Here is a 16,304-nt window from a genome sequence, read left to right as displayed (position 1 = left end):
AGAGGGGAGAGCTGCGTCCAGGTTAGAGCAATGGTTCTAACCCATTAACAGAAACACAATTGATCTGACAATACCACTTATAATAGCAATTAAGCTGCATAGACAGAATTTTAACCTGCAGGGTAGAGGTCGGATGGGATGGGGGTAGAGGTCGGATGGGATGGGGGTAGAGGTCAGATGGGATAGGGGTAGAGGTCAGATGGGATAGGGGTAGAGGTCAGATGGGATAGGGGTAGAGGTCAGATGGGATAGGGGTAGAGGTCAGATGGGATAGGGGTAGAGGTCAGATGGGATGGGGGTTGAGGTCAGATGGGATGGGGGTTGAGGTCAGATGGGATGGGGGTTGAGGTCAGATGGGATGGGGGTAGAGGGAGGCAAAAGAGTACTCACAGATACATAATAGAACATGGACACACACACACATCCTAAGACACACACACAGTCCTACCTAGCATGACGAGGGAGGTGACACCCTGTTCGTTGCCACTGGGGTAGGTGGCGTATTCACAGATGTATTTCCCCTCGTCAGTCATCTTGACGTCTGAGATCTGGATGGAGGGGTTGCTGAGGGAGGGGGGCTCCGTCGTGAAGCGGACCCGCCCCTTCAGGGGCGATGTGGGGTAACTTGCCCCAAAGTTAGGGTGGTACACGGCGATGTTGAGCCGCTCGCCCTCCTTCGGCTCATAGATCCAGGACACCTGCGTAGTAGAGTCAAGTTCATTCATTCAAATATTACACAACCTGTCAGATGGAGAAAAGGGGTGAATAAATAACAGCGACTCTTTGTGAACATGTATTACTATCTAACAGAAGTATGGACTTGAGTCACAAATATGATGACTTTCGACTTTAACGCAAATGACTCGCGACCTTGAGCCTTATGACTCGACCTGACTTGATACCCTCCCAAAGCCCAAATATTAAAAATGATGCGGTTTAAAAAAGTGTGTAGCGCATCAACTCTTCATTTAATGGATTACAGTTAGAATCGGACAGCAGCCAATCAAATTGTGCCAGGTGAGAAAAGGTTGTGCGAGGCAGTGCAGAGGAACGTCGGCGGGTGAATTCAGTTGGAGCCCTTGGAAAGATCATACCCCAAATTATTATTTTCGGATATAAAGACAACGCTGTATCAACAACAAACGGATTGCAACTTGTAAAATATGCTGGAAGAAAATTACAGACGGAGGCGCAACAACTTCCAACTTTGTTTGACATTTGAAGCTGCACAAAGAACGGTAAGTTGTGGCTAATATAGCCGACAGCTATATATTTATTACTTTACTAGTGTAGCATGTAGGCTAACGTAATGTTAAATCAATGAGCCTCCACACAGTCAGTCAGTGCGGGAACGTGATCATTGCACCCAAGATTGAGGTACAACTGGCTAGGCAGTTAGTAGCCTAAATCCTGCCTGATGTTACTGTTGTTCCTAAAACCATTGACATACGTTAGCCTACTGTAACCACACAGAGAGTGTGTGTGTGTGTTAAGGTTGGGCGATTGTGTACAAGCCTACATCGCCCGATTGTGCCATAGCGATCATCGATAGTCGATCACCATCGGGGGGGGGGGGGGGGGGGGGTTCTCATGGCTACCCATGTAGTTCCATGGAAATACAACGTTTATTTGAAAGTAATAAATATATAGATATTTTTTAAAGCATTCATGATTTGCGTAAATGTAGTATACTAACTATTACTCTTGTTAAAAATATGAAATGGTATTACATTTGGTTAAGAGCACATTATGACTTGTTTGGGACTCGAAACTCAAATTTTAGGACTTGATACTTGACGGTCTTGACTCGGACTTGCCTGTCTTGACTTGGGACTTTAGTGCTAAGACTTGAGACTTACTTGTGACTTGTAAAACAATGACTTGGTCCCACCTCTGCTATCTACACTATATGGTAGAGAAAAGACTATCCATGTACAGTGCACATAAACTTGGATGATCAGGGACAAAGTGTCTTTATAATCATTTTATCTTGTTAATGCTTCCGCTCAGTGTCAATTGACACTCTTTACCATGGCACTTTGAGATTTATTTTAAACTGCAAAACCCTTACGCACCACTGCACTTTGTATACCAGGGTTGGCTGGCCTTCTCTAGTCACTCGTAGGCTCAGGCACTGGTATACTTTTATTTACAAGGCCATTTTGGGTTTACTACCTTTTATTTGGGCATTTTTATTGTTCAGAAATGTGATGGGTACTCTCTTCGTTCGCTGGACTTAATCGTGCTAACTGTTCCAAATGTCCGAACTGAATTTGGTAAAAGGGCTTTTATGTACTCTGCACCATTGTCTTGGAACACCTTACAAAATACTTTTAAAACTGGAAGAACTTGTCCCGGTTGGTATTTTTAAAATCACTGATGAATGATCTTGAGACTGATTCCCTGACCTGTCAATGTTTTTAATTAGCTGTTTTTGAGTTTGTTATACTCTTGTGAATTCTATGGGTTTTATTAGATTACTTGTAGTTTTTCAGGTTGTTTGTCTGTGTTTGCAATGACTCGGTGCTGCCTATCTTGGCCAGGACGCTCTTGAAAAAGAGATTTTAAATCTCAATGAGCCCTTCCTGGTTAAATAAAGGTTAAAAAATTAAAAATTAAAAATAAATGGTAATGGACGTAAATTGTACGAGTCCAGACATTAGTTCCTGTATGTGCATCTGATCATTTAGGACTTTCTTCTCATGTTGTAAAAACATATCCATTTGTCTACATACGAGTTCCTGTCTGACACTGACCTGTGTGAGCTGTATCCCTCCAGCGTCTGTGAAGGCACACCTCAGGTTGACCGCCTGGCTGGGGTAGGACATCACTTCCGGTTCCACCTTCACCCGCTGAGACACCGCCCCTGGGAGGAAGAGGAGAGGACGTTAGTGCACCTTTAGCAACGGCTTCCTGTTTTCCCCTCCATGTTCTACGTCAGAGGCCATGAAGGAAAGGGGAGTAGGAGAGGAAGCTTGTTGAGACTATTGGGACCAGGCCCCAGCCCCAGTCTGCATGTTGAGGAGAGGAAGCTTGTTGGGACTATTGGGACCAGGCCCCAGTCTGCCTGATGAGGAGAGGAAGCTTGTTGGGACCAGGCCCCAGCCCCAGTCTGCCTGATGAGGAGAGGAAGCTTGTTGGGACTATTGGGACCAGGCCCAAGCCTCAGTCTGCCTGATGAGGAGAGGAAGCTTTTTGGGACTATTGGGACCAGGCCCCAGTCTGCCTGATGAGGAGAGGAAGCTTTTGGGGACTATTGGGACCAGGCCCTAGTCTGTCCAATGACAGATTGTAGTTCTGTGGAATGGTCTGGTATACCATTAAGACTACCTACAGTAAGCAAGTAGGTCAATGCTCCAGGAGTCTGCTAGAGGGGCGTGTGTGCACCGCCCCCATTCTAGCGATGAGTGGAGGAAACAGGACATGTAGTGAAGAGGAAAAAGCCCAGTCCGCTCCACACCGGTCATAAATCATTTGGATGGCTTATGCTTTTCTAGAACCAGCCATTTACTCTGGGCACACACACACACACACACACAGTACAGGGATTGGTGTGTGTTTGTGTACATGTTTTCCTACATTATCAGGACCACAGCGTCATGACAAGTCACCAGAAGGTGTCTTTCGTGCATGTCTGCGTGAGAATGTAATTAACTGTATGAATGAGTGTGCATCAGTGTGTCTGTCTGGTCTACCTGTTCTACGTAAAAACAAATGATCTGCTGCGACACACCTGTCAATGTTTACCAACATTTCAATCTCTCTCTCTGTGTGTGTTCCCATATTGTGTAGCCACATGCTTCTTAATATGAAGCACACGCCGAAGTGATTGATACAGAAATTAATTTTAGCATCATAACTGGTTCTACTGGTTTGTCCATCCGCTCTGAGTGGAGAAACAGAAACTAGAGAAGAAGGTGGGGTGGAAAACACACCATCCCTATAGACACGAGTCAAAGGCCCGGACTGACGGTCTTCTCTGGTGGTGGTTATGAGCAATCCACACAGCCTACCTCTGCTACCATGGTCTTTAAACAGGAAGAGAGACACAGAAGATAGACAGACAGGGAAAGAGAGACAGACAGACAGACAGGGAAAGAGAGACAGACAGTGAAAGAGAGACAGACAGACACAGGGAAAGAGAAAGAGAGAGACAGGGAAAGAGAGAGACAGACAGACAGGGAGAGAGAGACAGACAGACAGAGAGAGAGAGACAGACAGACAGAGAGAGAGAGACAGACAGACAGACAGGAGAGAGAGAGACAGACAGACAGACAGGGAGAGAGAGACAGACAGACAGACAGGGAGAGAGAGACAGACAGACAGACAGGGAGAGAGAGACAGACAGACAGACAGGGAGAGAGAGACAGACAGACAGGGAGAGAGAGACAGACAGACAGGGAGAGAGAGACAGACAGACAGGGAGAGAGAGACAGACAGACAGGGAGAGAGAGACAGACAGACAGGGAGAGAGAGACAGACAGACAGGGAAAGAGAGACAGACAGACAGGGAGAGAGAGACAGACAGACAGGGAAAGAGAGACAGACAGGGAAAGAGAGACAGACAGGGAAAGAGAAAGAGAGAGACAGAGAGAGAAAGAAGAGAGTGGGAGAGAGCAAAGAAAACAAGCAAGGCATTTCCTAGAATTACCCACCATCTCTCCCAGCACTGACCCAATGTCAGACTCAAACCACAAAATAACCCTTCTGCAACCACAACCTCTTTACAACCACCCACCCACCCGGAGAATCTACTGCCATGACTGAACAGAGACAGATATACGGGTATTCCCCTCATAGTATTAACAGCATTAGGTTGATGAAAGCATGGGGCCAAAGGGAGTTTCCGCCATATTCCTTCACAGATCAGGTTAATTTCTTATACTGACAAATCAATGAGGGGGAGTGAGGTGAATGAGTCAGTGCATGGAGTGAAGGGTTCAGAATCGGAGCGTGTTCTAGCTGGATCCTGGTGCCTCTCCAGACCTGTGTGTATATTGTGTATATAGTGTAGGGGCCTACTGCTGTGTGATCTAGGTGTTTGTGAGGGATCAGGCAGCAGCCTCACTTCAACCCACCTGCAGCAGATAGACCAACTACAGATTATCTCTGGGACCTGCTCGGCTCTAGTGAGGGAAGGAGGGAGGCATGGAGGGCTATTGAAACCAAGGATTGCTCGTCTCCACTGGGGAGTATGAATTGAGTCAACCTTGCACGCCACAGGTCATTACACAGACCTGTATTGATAAGCATGCACACATAGTACGCAAACACACAATACACGCACACTCGAGACACACACACACACACTCGAGACACACACACACACTCGAGACACACTAATTTTTAATCCTGGGAAGGCAGGCAGGCAGAAAGCCCAGAGGGACAGGGCTGAGGAAAGCCTGCCTGCTGTCAGTCAGACAGAGCAATAAGAGGAAAACCAACCCAGTTTAACTCTCTCCAAGATGAGAGGGGGATGAGAGGAGAGGAATGGTTTGAGACATTCGACCCCCCAGGGATATAAAATATAACCCACCCCGTGAAATGACTAACCCCCCGGGGGTTGTAGACTATCATTAGAACAGCATGGGTTAACTAGGATATTTATGGTGTGTGTGTGTGTGTGTGCGCGCTGTGTCGCTAAGGTAAGGATGCCTTAAACAGATAACTAATATTAAAAACTGTCAAATACAGAGAAGAGAGAAGTGGACAAATGAAAATAGAATGAGGAGGGGAGAGGGATTTAGAGGGGAGGATGGAGATGAGAAGATTAAAGGGAGAGAGAGCTAGAGCGAGAAAGAAAGAAAGAAGATTGAAGGGTAGAGAGAACCGAGAGCGAGAGGAGTCTGTAACCAACAAGACCCTGAACATATTCTACCCCCAAGCCATAAGACTGATAAAATAGTGTTAAATATACTGAACCAAAATATAAAAATGCAACAATTTAAACGATTTTACTGAGTTACAGTTCATACAAGGAAATCAGTCAATTGAAATAAATTTGTTAGACCCTAATCTATGGATTTCACATGACTGGGCAGGAGGGCAACCACGGGTGGGCCTTAGAGGGCATAGGCCCACCCACTTGGGAGCCAGGACCACCCACTGGGGAGCCAGGCCCTGCCAATCAGAATGAGTTTTCCCACAAAAGGGCTTTATTACAGACAGAAATACTCCTCAGTTTCATCAGCCGTCCGGGTGGCTGGTCTGAGATGATCCTGCAGGTGAAGAAGCCGGATGTGGAGGTCCTGGGCTGGAGTGGTTACACGTGGTCTGTGGATGTGGAGGTCCTGGGCTGGAGTGGTTACACGTGGTCTGTGGATGTGGAGGTCCTGGGCTGGAGTGGTTACACGTGGTCTGAGGATGTGGAGGTCCTGGGCTGGAGTGGTTACACGTGGTCTGTGGTGGTGGAGGTCCTGGGCTGGACTGGTTACACGTGGTCTGTGGATGTGGAGGTCCTGGGCTGGACTGGTTACACGTGGTCTGTGGATGTGGAGGTCCTGGGCTGGACTGGTTACACGTGGTCTGTGGATGTGGAGGTCCTGGGCTGGAGTGGTTACACGTGGTCTGTGGATGTGGAGGTCCTGGGCTGGAGTGGTTACACGTGGTCTGTGGATGTGGAGGTCCTGGGCTGGACTGGTTACACGTGGTCTGTGGATGTGGAGGTCCTGGGCTGGACTGGTTACACGTGGTCTGTGGATGTGGAGGTCCTGGGCTGGACTGGTTACACGTGGTCTGCAATTTTGAGGCCGGTAGGACATACTGCCAAATTCTCCAAAACGACATTGGAGACAGCTTATGGTAGAGAAATGAACATTCAGTTCTCTAGCAACAGCTCCGGTGGCCATTCCTGCAGTCAGCAAACCAATTGCGCGCTCCCTCAAAACATTGGTGGCATCGTTTTGTGTGACAAAACTGCACATTTTAGAGTGGCCTTTTGTCCCCAGCACAAGGTGCACCTGTGTAATGATCATGCTGTTTAATCAGCTTTTTAATAAGGACAAATGCTCAAACAAGGATAAACAAATTATGCCACAAAATTGGAGAGAACTAAGCTTTTTGTGCGTATGGAGAAATTCTGTGACCTTTTATTTTAGCTCATGAAACGTGGGACCAACACTTTACATGTTGCATTTATATTTTTGTTCAATAAAGTTACCCAATAGCTACCCGGAGTTACTGCATTGACCGTTTTTGCACAAACTCTTGACTCATCACATACACTGCTGTTACCGTTTAGTCTATCCTGTTACCTAGTCACTTGTTCTATTATTACATGTCCTTTCTCCCTCTCTGCATTGTTGGGAAGGGTCTGTTAGTAAGCATTTCACTGTCTACACCGGTTGTTTACCAAGCATGTGACAAATAACATTTGATTTGAGACGGTTGAAGGGTAGAGGAAACAGAGAGGGGAGACGGTTGAAGGGTAGAGGAAACAGACAGAGAGGGGAGACGGTTGAAGGGTAGAGGAAACAGACAGAGAGGGGAGACGGTTGAAGGGTAGAGGAAACAGACAGCGAGGGGAGACGGTTGAAGGGTAGAGGAAACAGACAGAGAGGGGAGACGGTTGAAGGGTAGAGGGAACAGACAGCGAGGGGAGACGGTTGAAGGGTAGAGGAAACAGACAGAGAGGGGAGACGGTTGAAGGGTAGAGGAAACAGACAGAGAGGGGAGACGGTTGAAGGGTAGAGGGAACAGACTGAGGGGAAACAAACAGACTGAGGGGGAGACGGTTGAAGGGTAGAGGGAACAGACAGCGAGGGAGACGGTTGAAGGGTAGAGGGAACAGACAGCGAGGGAGACGGTTGAAGGGTAGAGGAAACAGACAGAGGGGGAGACGGTTGAAGGGTAGAGGAAACAGACAGAGGGGAGACGGTTGAAGGGTAGAGGGAAACAGACTGAGGGGGAGACGGTTGAAGGGTAGAGGGAACAGACTGAGGGGGAGACGGTTGAAGGGTAGAGGGAACAGACTGAGGGGGAGACGGTTGAAGGGTAGAGGGAACAGACTGAGGGGGAGACGGTTGAAGGGTAGAGGAAACAGACTGAGGGGGAGACGGTTGAAGGGTAGAGGAAACAGACAGCGGGGGAGACGGTTGAAGGGTAGAGGAAACAGACAGAGAGGGGAGACGGTTGAAGGGTAGAGGAAACAGACAGAGGGGGAGACGGTTGAAGGGTAGAGGAAACAGACTGAGGGGGAGACGGTTGAAGGGTAGAGGAAACAGACAGAGAGGGGAGACGGTTGAAGGGTAGAGGGAACAGACAGAGAGGGGAGACGGTCGAAGGGTAGAGGAAACAGAGAGGGCAGACGGTTGAAGGGTAGAGGAAACAGACAGAGAGGGGAGACGGTTGAAGGGAGGGGGGAGACGGTTGAAGGGTAGAGGGAACAGACAGAGAGGGGAGACGGTTGAAGGGTAGAGGAAACAGACAGAGGGAGGGGGGATTGAAGGGTAGAATGGAGAGGGAGGAGACAAAGAGAGAAGGTTTCAGGGGAGGAGAGAGAGAGAACAGAAGCTGTGTGTCAGTCAGTGCTGCTCTAGTTTACTGTGCTCAGTTTAATGCCTAAAGGATGGGTGACACACAACACGCCAACCAACACATACACCAACCAACACGTACACACACACCAACACGTACACAGATTTGGCATCTAAAAGTAGCACATCAATGTTCAAGTCAGCATCCTAAGTACTGTCACCAATCATTATGTCTCTCCCTCTCACACACCCTGAGAGCAGTAACACCCCTGCCATATTAACCCCGTCCTCTCTGAGCTCTGCATGACATCTACATATTTCCCACCATGCCGTTGATGAAGGGAAAATGGATGGGAAAGAGGAGAGGTGTGCCGGGAGGATGGAAGGATGAGACAGCTAGGATATGTCAGAGTGATGCAGGATGAGTGGACAGCGAGAGATGAAGGAGAGAGGGAGACGAAGGAGAGAGAGGGAGACGAAGGAGAGACGAAGGAGAGAGAGAGAGACGAAGGAGAGAGAGAGAGACGAAGGAGAGAGAGAGAGACAAAGGAGAGAGAGAGAGACAAAGGAGAGAGAGAGAGACGAAGGAGAGAGGGAGAGACGAAGGAGAGAGAGAGAGACGAAGGAGAGAGGGAGAGACGAAGGAGAGACGAAGGAGAGAGGGAGAGACGAAGGAGAGAGGGAGAGACGAAGGAGAGAGGGAGAGACGAAGGGGAGAGGGAGAGACGAAGGAGAGAGGGAGAGACGAAGGGGAGAGGGAGAGACGAAGGAGAGAGCGAGAGAGGAGAGAGCGAGAGACAAAGGAGAGAGCGAGAGACAAAGGAGAGACGAAGGAGAGAGGGAGAGACGAAGGAGAGACGAAGGAGAGACGAAGGAGAGAGGGAGAGACGAAGGAGAGAGGGAGAGACGAAGGAGAGAGGGAGAGACGAAGGAGAGACGAAGGAGAGAGGAAGAGACGAAGGAGAGACGAAGGAGAGACGAAGGAGAGAGGGAGAAGAAGGAGACACGAAGGAGAGAGGGAGAGACGAAGGAGAGACGGAGACGAAGGAGAGAAGAAGGAGAGAGGGAGAGACGAAGGAGAGACAAAGGAGAGACGAAGGAGAGACGAAGGAGAGAGGGAGAGACGAAGGAGAGACGAAGGAGAGAGGGAGAGACGAAGGAGACGAAGGAGAGAGGGAGAGACAAAGGAGAGACGAAGGAGAGAGGGAGAGACAAAGGAGAGACGAAGGAGAGAGGGAGAGACAAAGGAGAGAGGGAGAGACGAAGGAGAGACGAAGGAGAGAGGAGAGACAAAGGAGAGAGGGAGAGACGAAGGAGAGACGAAGGAGAGACGAAGAAGGGACGAAGGAGAGACGAAGGAGAGAGGGAGAGACAAAGGAGAGAGGGAGAGACAAAGGAGAGAGGGAGAGACAAAGGAGAGAGGGAGAGACAAAGGAGAGAGGGAGAGACGAAGGAGAGAGGGAGAGACGAAGGAGAGAGGAGAGACAAAGGAGAAGGGAGAGACAAAGGAGAGAGGAGAGACAAAGGAGAGAGGGAGAGACGAAGGAGAGAGGGAGAGACGAAGGAGAGAGGGAGAGACGAAGGAGAGACGAAGGAGAGACGAAGGAGAGACGAAGGAGGGACGAAGGAGAGACGAAGGAGAGAGGGAGAGAGAAGGAGAGACGAAGGAGAGACGAAGGAGAGACGAAGGAGAGACGAAGGAGAGACCAAGGAGAGACCAAGGAGAGACCAAGGAGAGACCAAGGAGAGAGGGAGAGACCAAGGAGAGAGGGAGAGACCAAGGAGAGAGGGAGAGACGAAGGAGAGAGGGAGAGACAGCAGGGTGAGTGACCGGTGAAGGGAGGGACATGAGGGAGAAATGGAGAGAATAGGGTACAAGCAATGGAGGGGGAGGGAAAGAGTGAGAAACTGAGACGGACCTCGAGAGAAGGGGAAGCAATAAACACATTTGATGAGCAACATCTGAGGGGCACAGAGAGAAAGAGAAGGAGAGCAGGAGACAGAGGAGATAGACAGTGAAAGTGAGATAAATAAAGTAGGAGAGATGTTTAGACAGAGGAAAAGAGGACAAGGGAGGGAGGGAGGTGTGGAGCAGTAGAGGAGAGCAAAGGTAGAACACACACACACACACACACACACACACACACACACACACACACACACACACACACACACACACACACACACACACACACACACACACACACACACACACGACCTTGAGAGAAAATGAGGATTGTCTCAGAATAGAGGGCAGAGGAACAGTGGGAGGATGACACCCCCCCCATTTGAACAGCCGTGGCTTTAAGGGGAACATACGCCTATTACCCCTTTCTTTCTTTCTCCCCCTCGGTCTGCCCACTCAGCTCCTCGTCGGTCTGCCCACTCAGCTCCTCGTCGGTCTGCCCGTCTGCCTACTCAGCTCCCCGTCGGTCTGCCCGTCTGCCTACTCAGCTCCCCGTCGGTCTGCCAGTCTGCCTACTCAGCTCCCCGTCGGTCTGCCCGTCTGCCTACTCAGATCCCCGTCGGTCTGCCAGTCTGCCTACTCAGCTCCCCGTCGGTCTGCCCGTCTGCCTACTCAGCTCCCCGTCGGTCTGCCCGTCTGCCTACTCAGCTCCCCGTCGGTCTGCCCGTCTGCCTACTCAGATCCCCGTCGGTCTGCCCGTCTGCCTACTCAGCTCCCCGTCGGTCTGCCCGTCTGCCTACTCAGCTCCCCGTCGGTCTGCCCGTCTGCCTACTCAGCTCCCCGTCGGTCTGCCCGTCTGTCTACTCAGCTCCCAGCTCCCCATCGGTCTGCCCGTCTGTCTACTCAGCTCCCCGTCGGTCTGCCCGTCTGCCTACTCAGCACCCCGTCGGTCTGCCCGTCTGCCTACTCAGCTCCCCGTCGGTCTGCCCGTCTGTCTACTCAGCTCCCCGTCGGTCTGCCCGTCTGTCTACTCAGCTCCCCGTCGGTCTGCCCGTCTGTCTACTCAGCTCCCAGCTCCCCGTCGGTCTGCCCGTCTGTCTACTCAGCTCCCCGTCGGTCTGCCCGTCTGTCTACTCAGCTCCCCGTCGGTCTGCCCGTCTGCCTACTCAGCTCCCCGTCGGTCTGCCCGTCTGCCTACTCAGCACCCCGTCGGTCTGCCCGTCTGCCTACTCAGCTCCCCGTCGGTCTGCCCGTCTGTCTACTCAGCTCCCCGTCGGTCTGCCCGTCTGTCTACTCAGCTCCCCGTCGGTCTGCCCGTCTGTCTACTCAGCTCCCAGCTCCCCGTCGGTCTGCCCGTCTGCCTACTCAGCTCCCCGTCGGTCTGCCCGTCTGTCTACTCAGCTCCCCGTCGGTCTGCCCGTCTGTCTACTCAGCTCCCAGTCGGTCTGCCTACTCAGCTCCCTGTCGGTCTGCCTACTCAGCTCCCCGTCGGTCTGCCCGTCTGTCTACTCAGCTCCCCGTCGGTCTGCCCGTCTGTCTACTCAGCTCCCAGTCGGTCTGCCTACTCAGCTCCCAGTCGGTCTGCCCTCAGCTCCCCGTCGGTCTCAGCTCCCCGTCGGTCTGCCTACTCAGCTCCCCGTCGGTCTGCCTACTCAGCTCGGTCCCTACTCAGCTCCCTGCTGCCTACTCAGCTCCCCCGGTCTGCCTACTCAGCTCCCCGTCGGTCTGCCTACTCAGCTCCCCGTCGGTCTGCCTACTCAGCTCCCCGTCGGTCTGCCTACTCAGCTCCCCGTCGGTCTGCCTACTCAGCTCCCCGTCGGTCTGCCTACTCAGCTCCCCGTCGGTCTGCCTACTCAGCTCCCCGTCGGTCTGCCTACTCAGCTCCCTGTCGGTCTGCCTACTCAGCTCCCTGTCGGTCTGTCTGCTGCTTACCTGAATCAGTGTGTGACTGAGTGAGGGAGTGAGGATGATGCCGAATGGTTCTCTTGTCCTCTGTCTGATGGTCACTGTGATGCAGCACAGATGCAACACAGTCCATCTCCAGCCCCAAAGAGGCCGGTTATTTACAGAGTAACACCACATCCCCAGTATTCACTAGACCATTTACTGTCCAAAACAAGCATTCAGCCTACTGTCTAATACCATGCAGGCTTAACCCTCAAACAGTATTCCCTGCTGGTCTCAAGTCCTGTTCAGTTGGGAGGAAACTGAAAACATTTGGAAATTGAGTGAAGCAGGGAGGTTCAGCCTGCATGTGTCCAATAAGAACAAAGACTTGTGTTTTCCACTGCTAAACATTGTGCTGCGATGTATCCTACTGAGAATGGCCTTGTACATTAGCCCCTGTGCTACCCTGTTCTCTGTGGTGGTCCATTTGTTCAATCATCCTGGACCTTGATTTATTTGATTACCTACATTAGCCCCTGTGCTACCCTGTTCTCTACAGAGCTCTGTGGTGGTCCATTTGTTCAATCATCCTGGACCTTGATTTATTTGATTTATTTGATTACCTACATTAGTTCAATCATCCCCTGTGCTACCCTGTTCTCTACAGAGCTCTGTGGTGGTCCATTTGTTCAATCATCCTGGACCTTGATTTATTTGATTACCTACATTAGCCCCTGTGCTACCCTGTTCTCTACAGAGCTCTGTGGTGGTCCATTTGTTCAATCATCCTGGACCTTGATTTATTTGATTACCTACATTAGCCCCTGTGCTACCCTGTTCTCTACAGAGCTCTGTGGTGGTCCATTTGTTCAATCATCCTGGACCTTGATTTATTTGATTACCTACATTAGCCCCTGTGCTACCCTGTTCTCTACAGAGCTCTGTGGTGGTCCATTTGTTCAATCATCCTGGACCTTGATTTATTTGATTACCTACATTAGCCCCTGTGCTACCCTGTTCTCTACAGAGCTCTGTGGTGGTCCATTTGTTCAATCATCCTGGACCTTGATTTATTTCATTACCTACATTAGCTGCTGCACTCCCTCTGGTATTCAACCAAACACATGTAGCCTTTTAGCTCCTCAGTGTGATCCTGTGGGCTGGCCAGTGGTTTGTCTGGGGTTGAAGCCAAATAACCTGCTTCTCCGCAAGTACTCTGATTGCCATTGTGCCACTGACATCCGTCCCAGATGGCACCCTAGTCCCGATATAGTGTGCATTTAGAGCCCTGCGGGCCGTGATCAAACATAGTACCCTATTCCCAGTGTAGTGCACTATTTGGGACAAAGCCTGTGACTGGGCTAATAAAGTAGTCTAATAAGTAGTTGCTGCTGTAGGCTGTGTGGTGGCGAGGGAGGACATACATTAGCCTTTTTCTGGTCTAGGAGAATAACAGCCTTGATACAGGCTACAGTGGTAGAATCTACAGTAAATGTGTATAATGGTGGGCATTTGCCCTCTAAACTACACACTCTTCTCTCAAAGTAACAGCAGAAGTGGGCTGCTGTGTAGTCTGTACAGTATCTCTACTTGAAGTGAAGCCTCATCTTGAGGTGTAAAAAACATACTTTGCTCTTTAGACAAGCATAACAACCTGTACTGTAGACAATAAGTAATAACTAGTTGACCGTTTACTCGGCAAGTTAAACATCCACCTGAAATATCCCCTTATTCAATTACATTGTTAGACTCGTTCAGTGACATTGATATTTCAAAAAGAGGAAACATGTCCACACACAGTTTGGTATGCAGGGAGCAGAGTGTTGCGTAGTAAGGCTTACATGTTGACCAGACAAGACTCGTCACGTGTGCAAACGTAGCAAAAATGTACATACATGTTATTCAGTCATTGTAGCCAGGTGCTAAAATAGAACTTGGTTCCATTTGTGACGCTTGACACGCTGCAAGTCGTCTCTCCCACCTCCTCATTGGTTTTTAGGAGCATATAGCCACGTGGGTGATTGAAAGATGAACTGAGGTCCACACTTCAGTCCAGTTGATGGTGGTAATGCACCTTAGTGTTGGTTGCCATAAAGTCCAAAGAAGAAGCCTGAAGGAGGAGAGATGACTAGAAACACACTTCTCCCCTTTTATCTGTGGATTCATTGTTTATATCCCAGGACAAATTAGCTAGCTAAATTGGCATCAATGTTTAATGCTTTTCGACCTGTCCACAAATTAATATACTTGGTCCAGAGTTTGTTGGATATTTCAACCTGCGTGTCCTGATCGCATCTGGTTTGGGTGGACAGAATCAACATGTGCACACGCGGTCTGGTCAGCAAGTTAGCTAGGACAGCAGCAGGCAGAGCAGACGTTTGACAAGCTTACAGGAGAGGAAGTGGAGAGAAGGTGAAACATGGCCAATCCTCTCATTGACCTTCTCTCAGCCCACTACATCACCAGATAATCAATACACAGGAAGGATACATTTAGATACACTACAACTATAGGCTATGCCTCAAATGACACCCTATTCCACATGTAGCGTACTATGGAGTTATTGCACTATATGGGTAAAGGGATGCTGGTCAGTAGTGTACTACAGTCCATTCTGAAAGTATTCAGACCTTGACTTTTTCCACATTTTGTTACATTACAGCCTTTATCTAAAATGGATGACATTTTTTTTTTCATCAATCTAAATACAAATCTCCATAATGACAAAGGAAAAGTTATAGCATTTTTTGCAAAGTTATTAAAAATAAAAAACTGAAATAAGTGTTCTCATCTTTTGGTACGAGACTCGAAATTGAGCTCAGGTGCATCCTGTTTCCATTGATCATCCTTGAGATGTTTCTACAACTTGATTGCAGCCCACCTGTGGTAAATTCAATTGATTGGACATGATTTGGAAAGGCACACAACTGTCTAAATATAAGGTCCCACAGTTGACAGTGCATGTCAGAGCATGCACTGTCAAAGCTCGGAAACATGACTATGCCAAGACACAGATCTGGGGATTTCTGCAGCATTGAAGGTCCCCAAGAACCCACTGGCCTCTATTATTCTTAAAATGGAAGAAGTTTGGAACCACCAAGACTCTTCCTAGAGCTGGCCGCCTGGCCAAACTGAGCAATCAGGGGAGAAGGGCCTAGGTCAGGGAGGTGACCAAGAACCCAACGGTCACACTGACAGAGTTCCAGAGTTCCTATGTGGAGATGGGAGAACCTTCCAGAAGGACAACCATCTCTGCAGCACTCCAACAATCAGGCTTTTCTGGTAGAGTAGCCAGACGGAAGCCACTCCTCAGTAAAAGGCACATGACAGCCCACTTGGAGTTTGACAAAAGGCACCTGAAGGACTCTCGGAAAATGAGAAACAAGATTCGCTGGTCTGATGAAACAAAAGATTGAACTCTTTGGCCTGATTGCCAACCGTTACATCTGGCGGAAACCTGGCACCATTCCTACAGTGAAGCATAGTGGTGGCAGCATCACACTGTTGGGATGTTTTTAAGCAGCAGGGACTGTGAGACGAGTCAGGATCGCTGAAAGATCCTTGATGAAAACCTGCTCCTGAGCGCTCAGGACTTCAGACTGGGGCGAAGGTTCACCTTCCAACAGGACAACAACCCTAAGCACACAGCCAAGACAAAGCAGGAGTGGCTTCGGGACAAGTCTTTGAATGTCCTTGAGTGGCCCAGCCAGAGCCCAGACTTGATCCCAATCGAACATCTCTGGAGAGACCTGAAAATATCTGTGCAGCGACGCTCCCCATCCAACCTGACAGAGCTTGAGAAGATCTGCAGAGAAGAATGGAAACTCCACAAATACAGGTGTGCCAAGCTTGTAGCATCATACTCAAGAAGACTCGATGCTGTAAACGCTGCCAAAGGTGATTCAACAAAGTACTGAGAAGGGTCTGAATACTTATGTAAATGTGTGAAGAATAATAATAATACTTGCCAAAACAAAAAATTAATTGCTTCGACATTATGGGGTATTGTGTGTAGATTTAGGGGAAACAACGACTTA

General features: G+C 49.5%; 1 protein-coding gene across 2 annotated transcripts in view; it reads right to left on the bottom strand.

Moving 5' to 3' along the window:
• Positions 1-16,304, bottom strand: part of si:ch73-22o12.1 (nectin-2) — a 92,638-nt gene that overhangs the window by 41,975 nt on the left and 34,359 nt on the right. For both annotated transcript variants that reach the window (XM_029622985.2, XM_029622975.2), the window contains exons 2-3: positions 2,757-2,866; positions 449-698 (exon numbers count right to left, since the gene is read on the bottom strand). In XM_029622985.2, the coding sequence (XP_029478845.2) occupies positions 449-698; positions 2,757-2,866 (360 nt within the window). The remainder of the gene's footprint in view (positions 1-448; positions 699-2,756; positions 2,867-16,304) is intronic.

This window comes from Oncorhynchus nerka, linkage group LG3 (assembly GCF_034236695.1).
Source record: "Oncorhynchus nerka isolate Pitt River linkage group LG3, Oner_Uvic_2.0, whole genome shotgun sequence".
Lineage (NCBI taxonomy): Eukaryota > Metazoa > Chordata > Actinopteri > Salmoniformes > Salmonidae > Oncorhynchus > Oncorhynchus nerka.
This window is presented reverse-complemented; position numbering and strand designations above follow the sequence as displayed.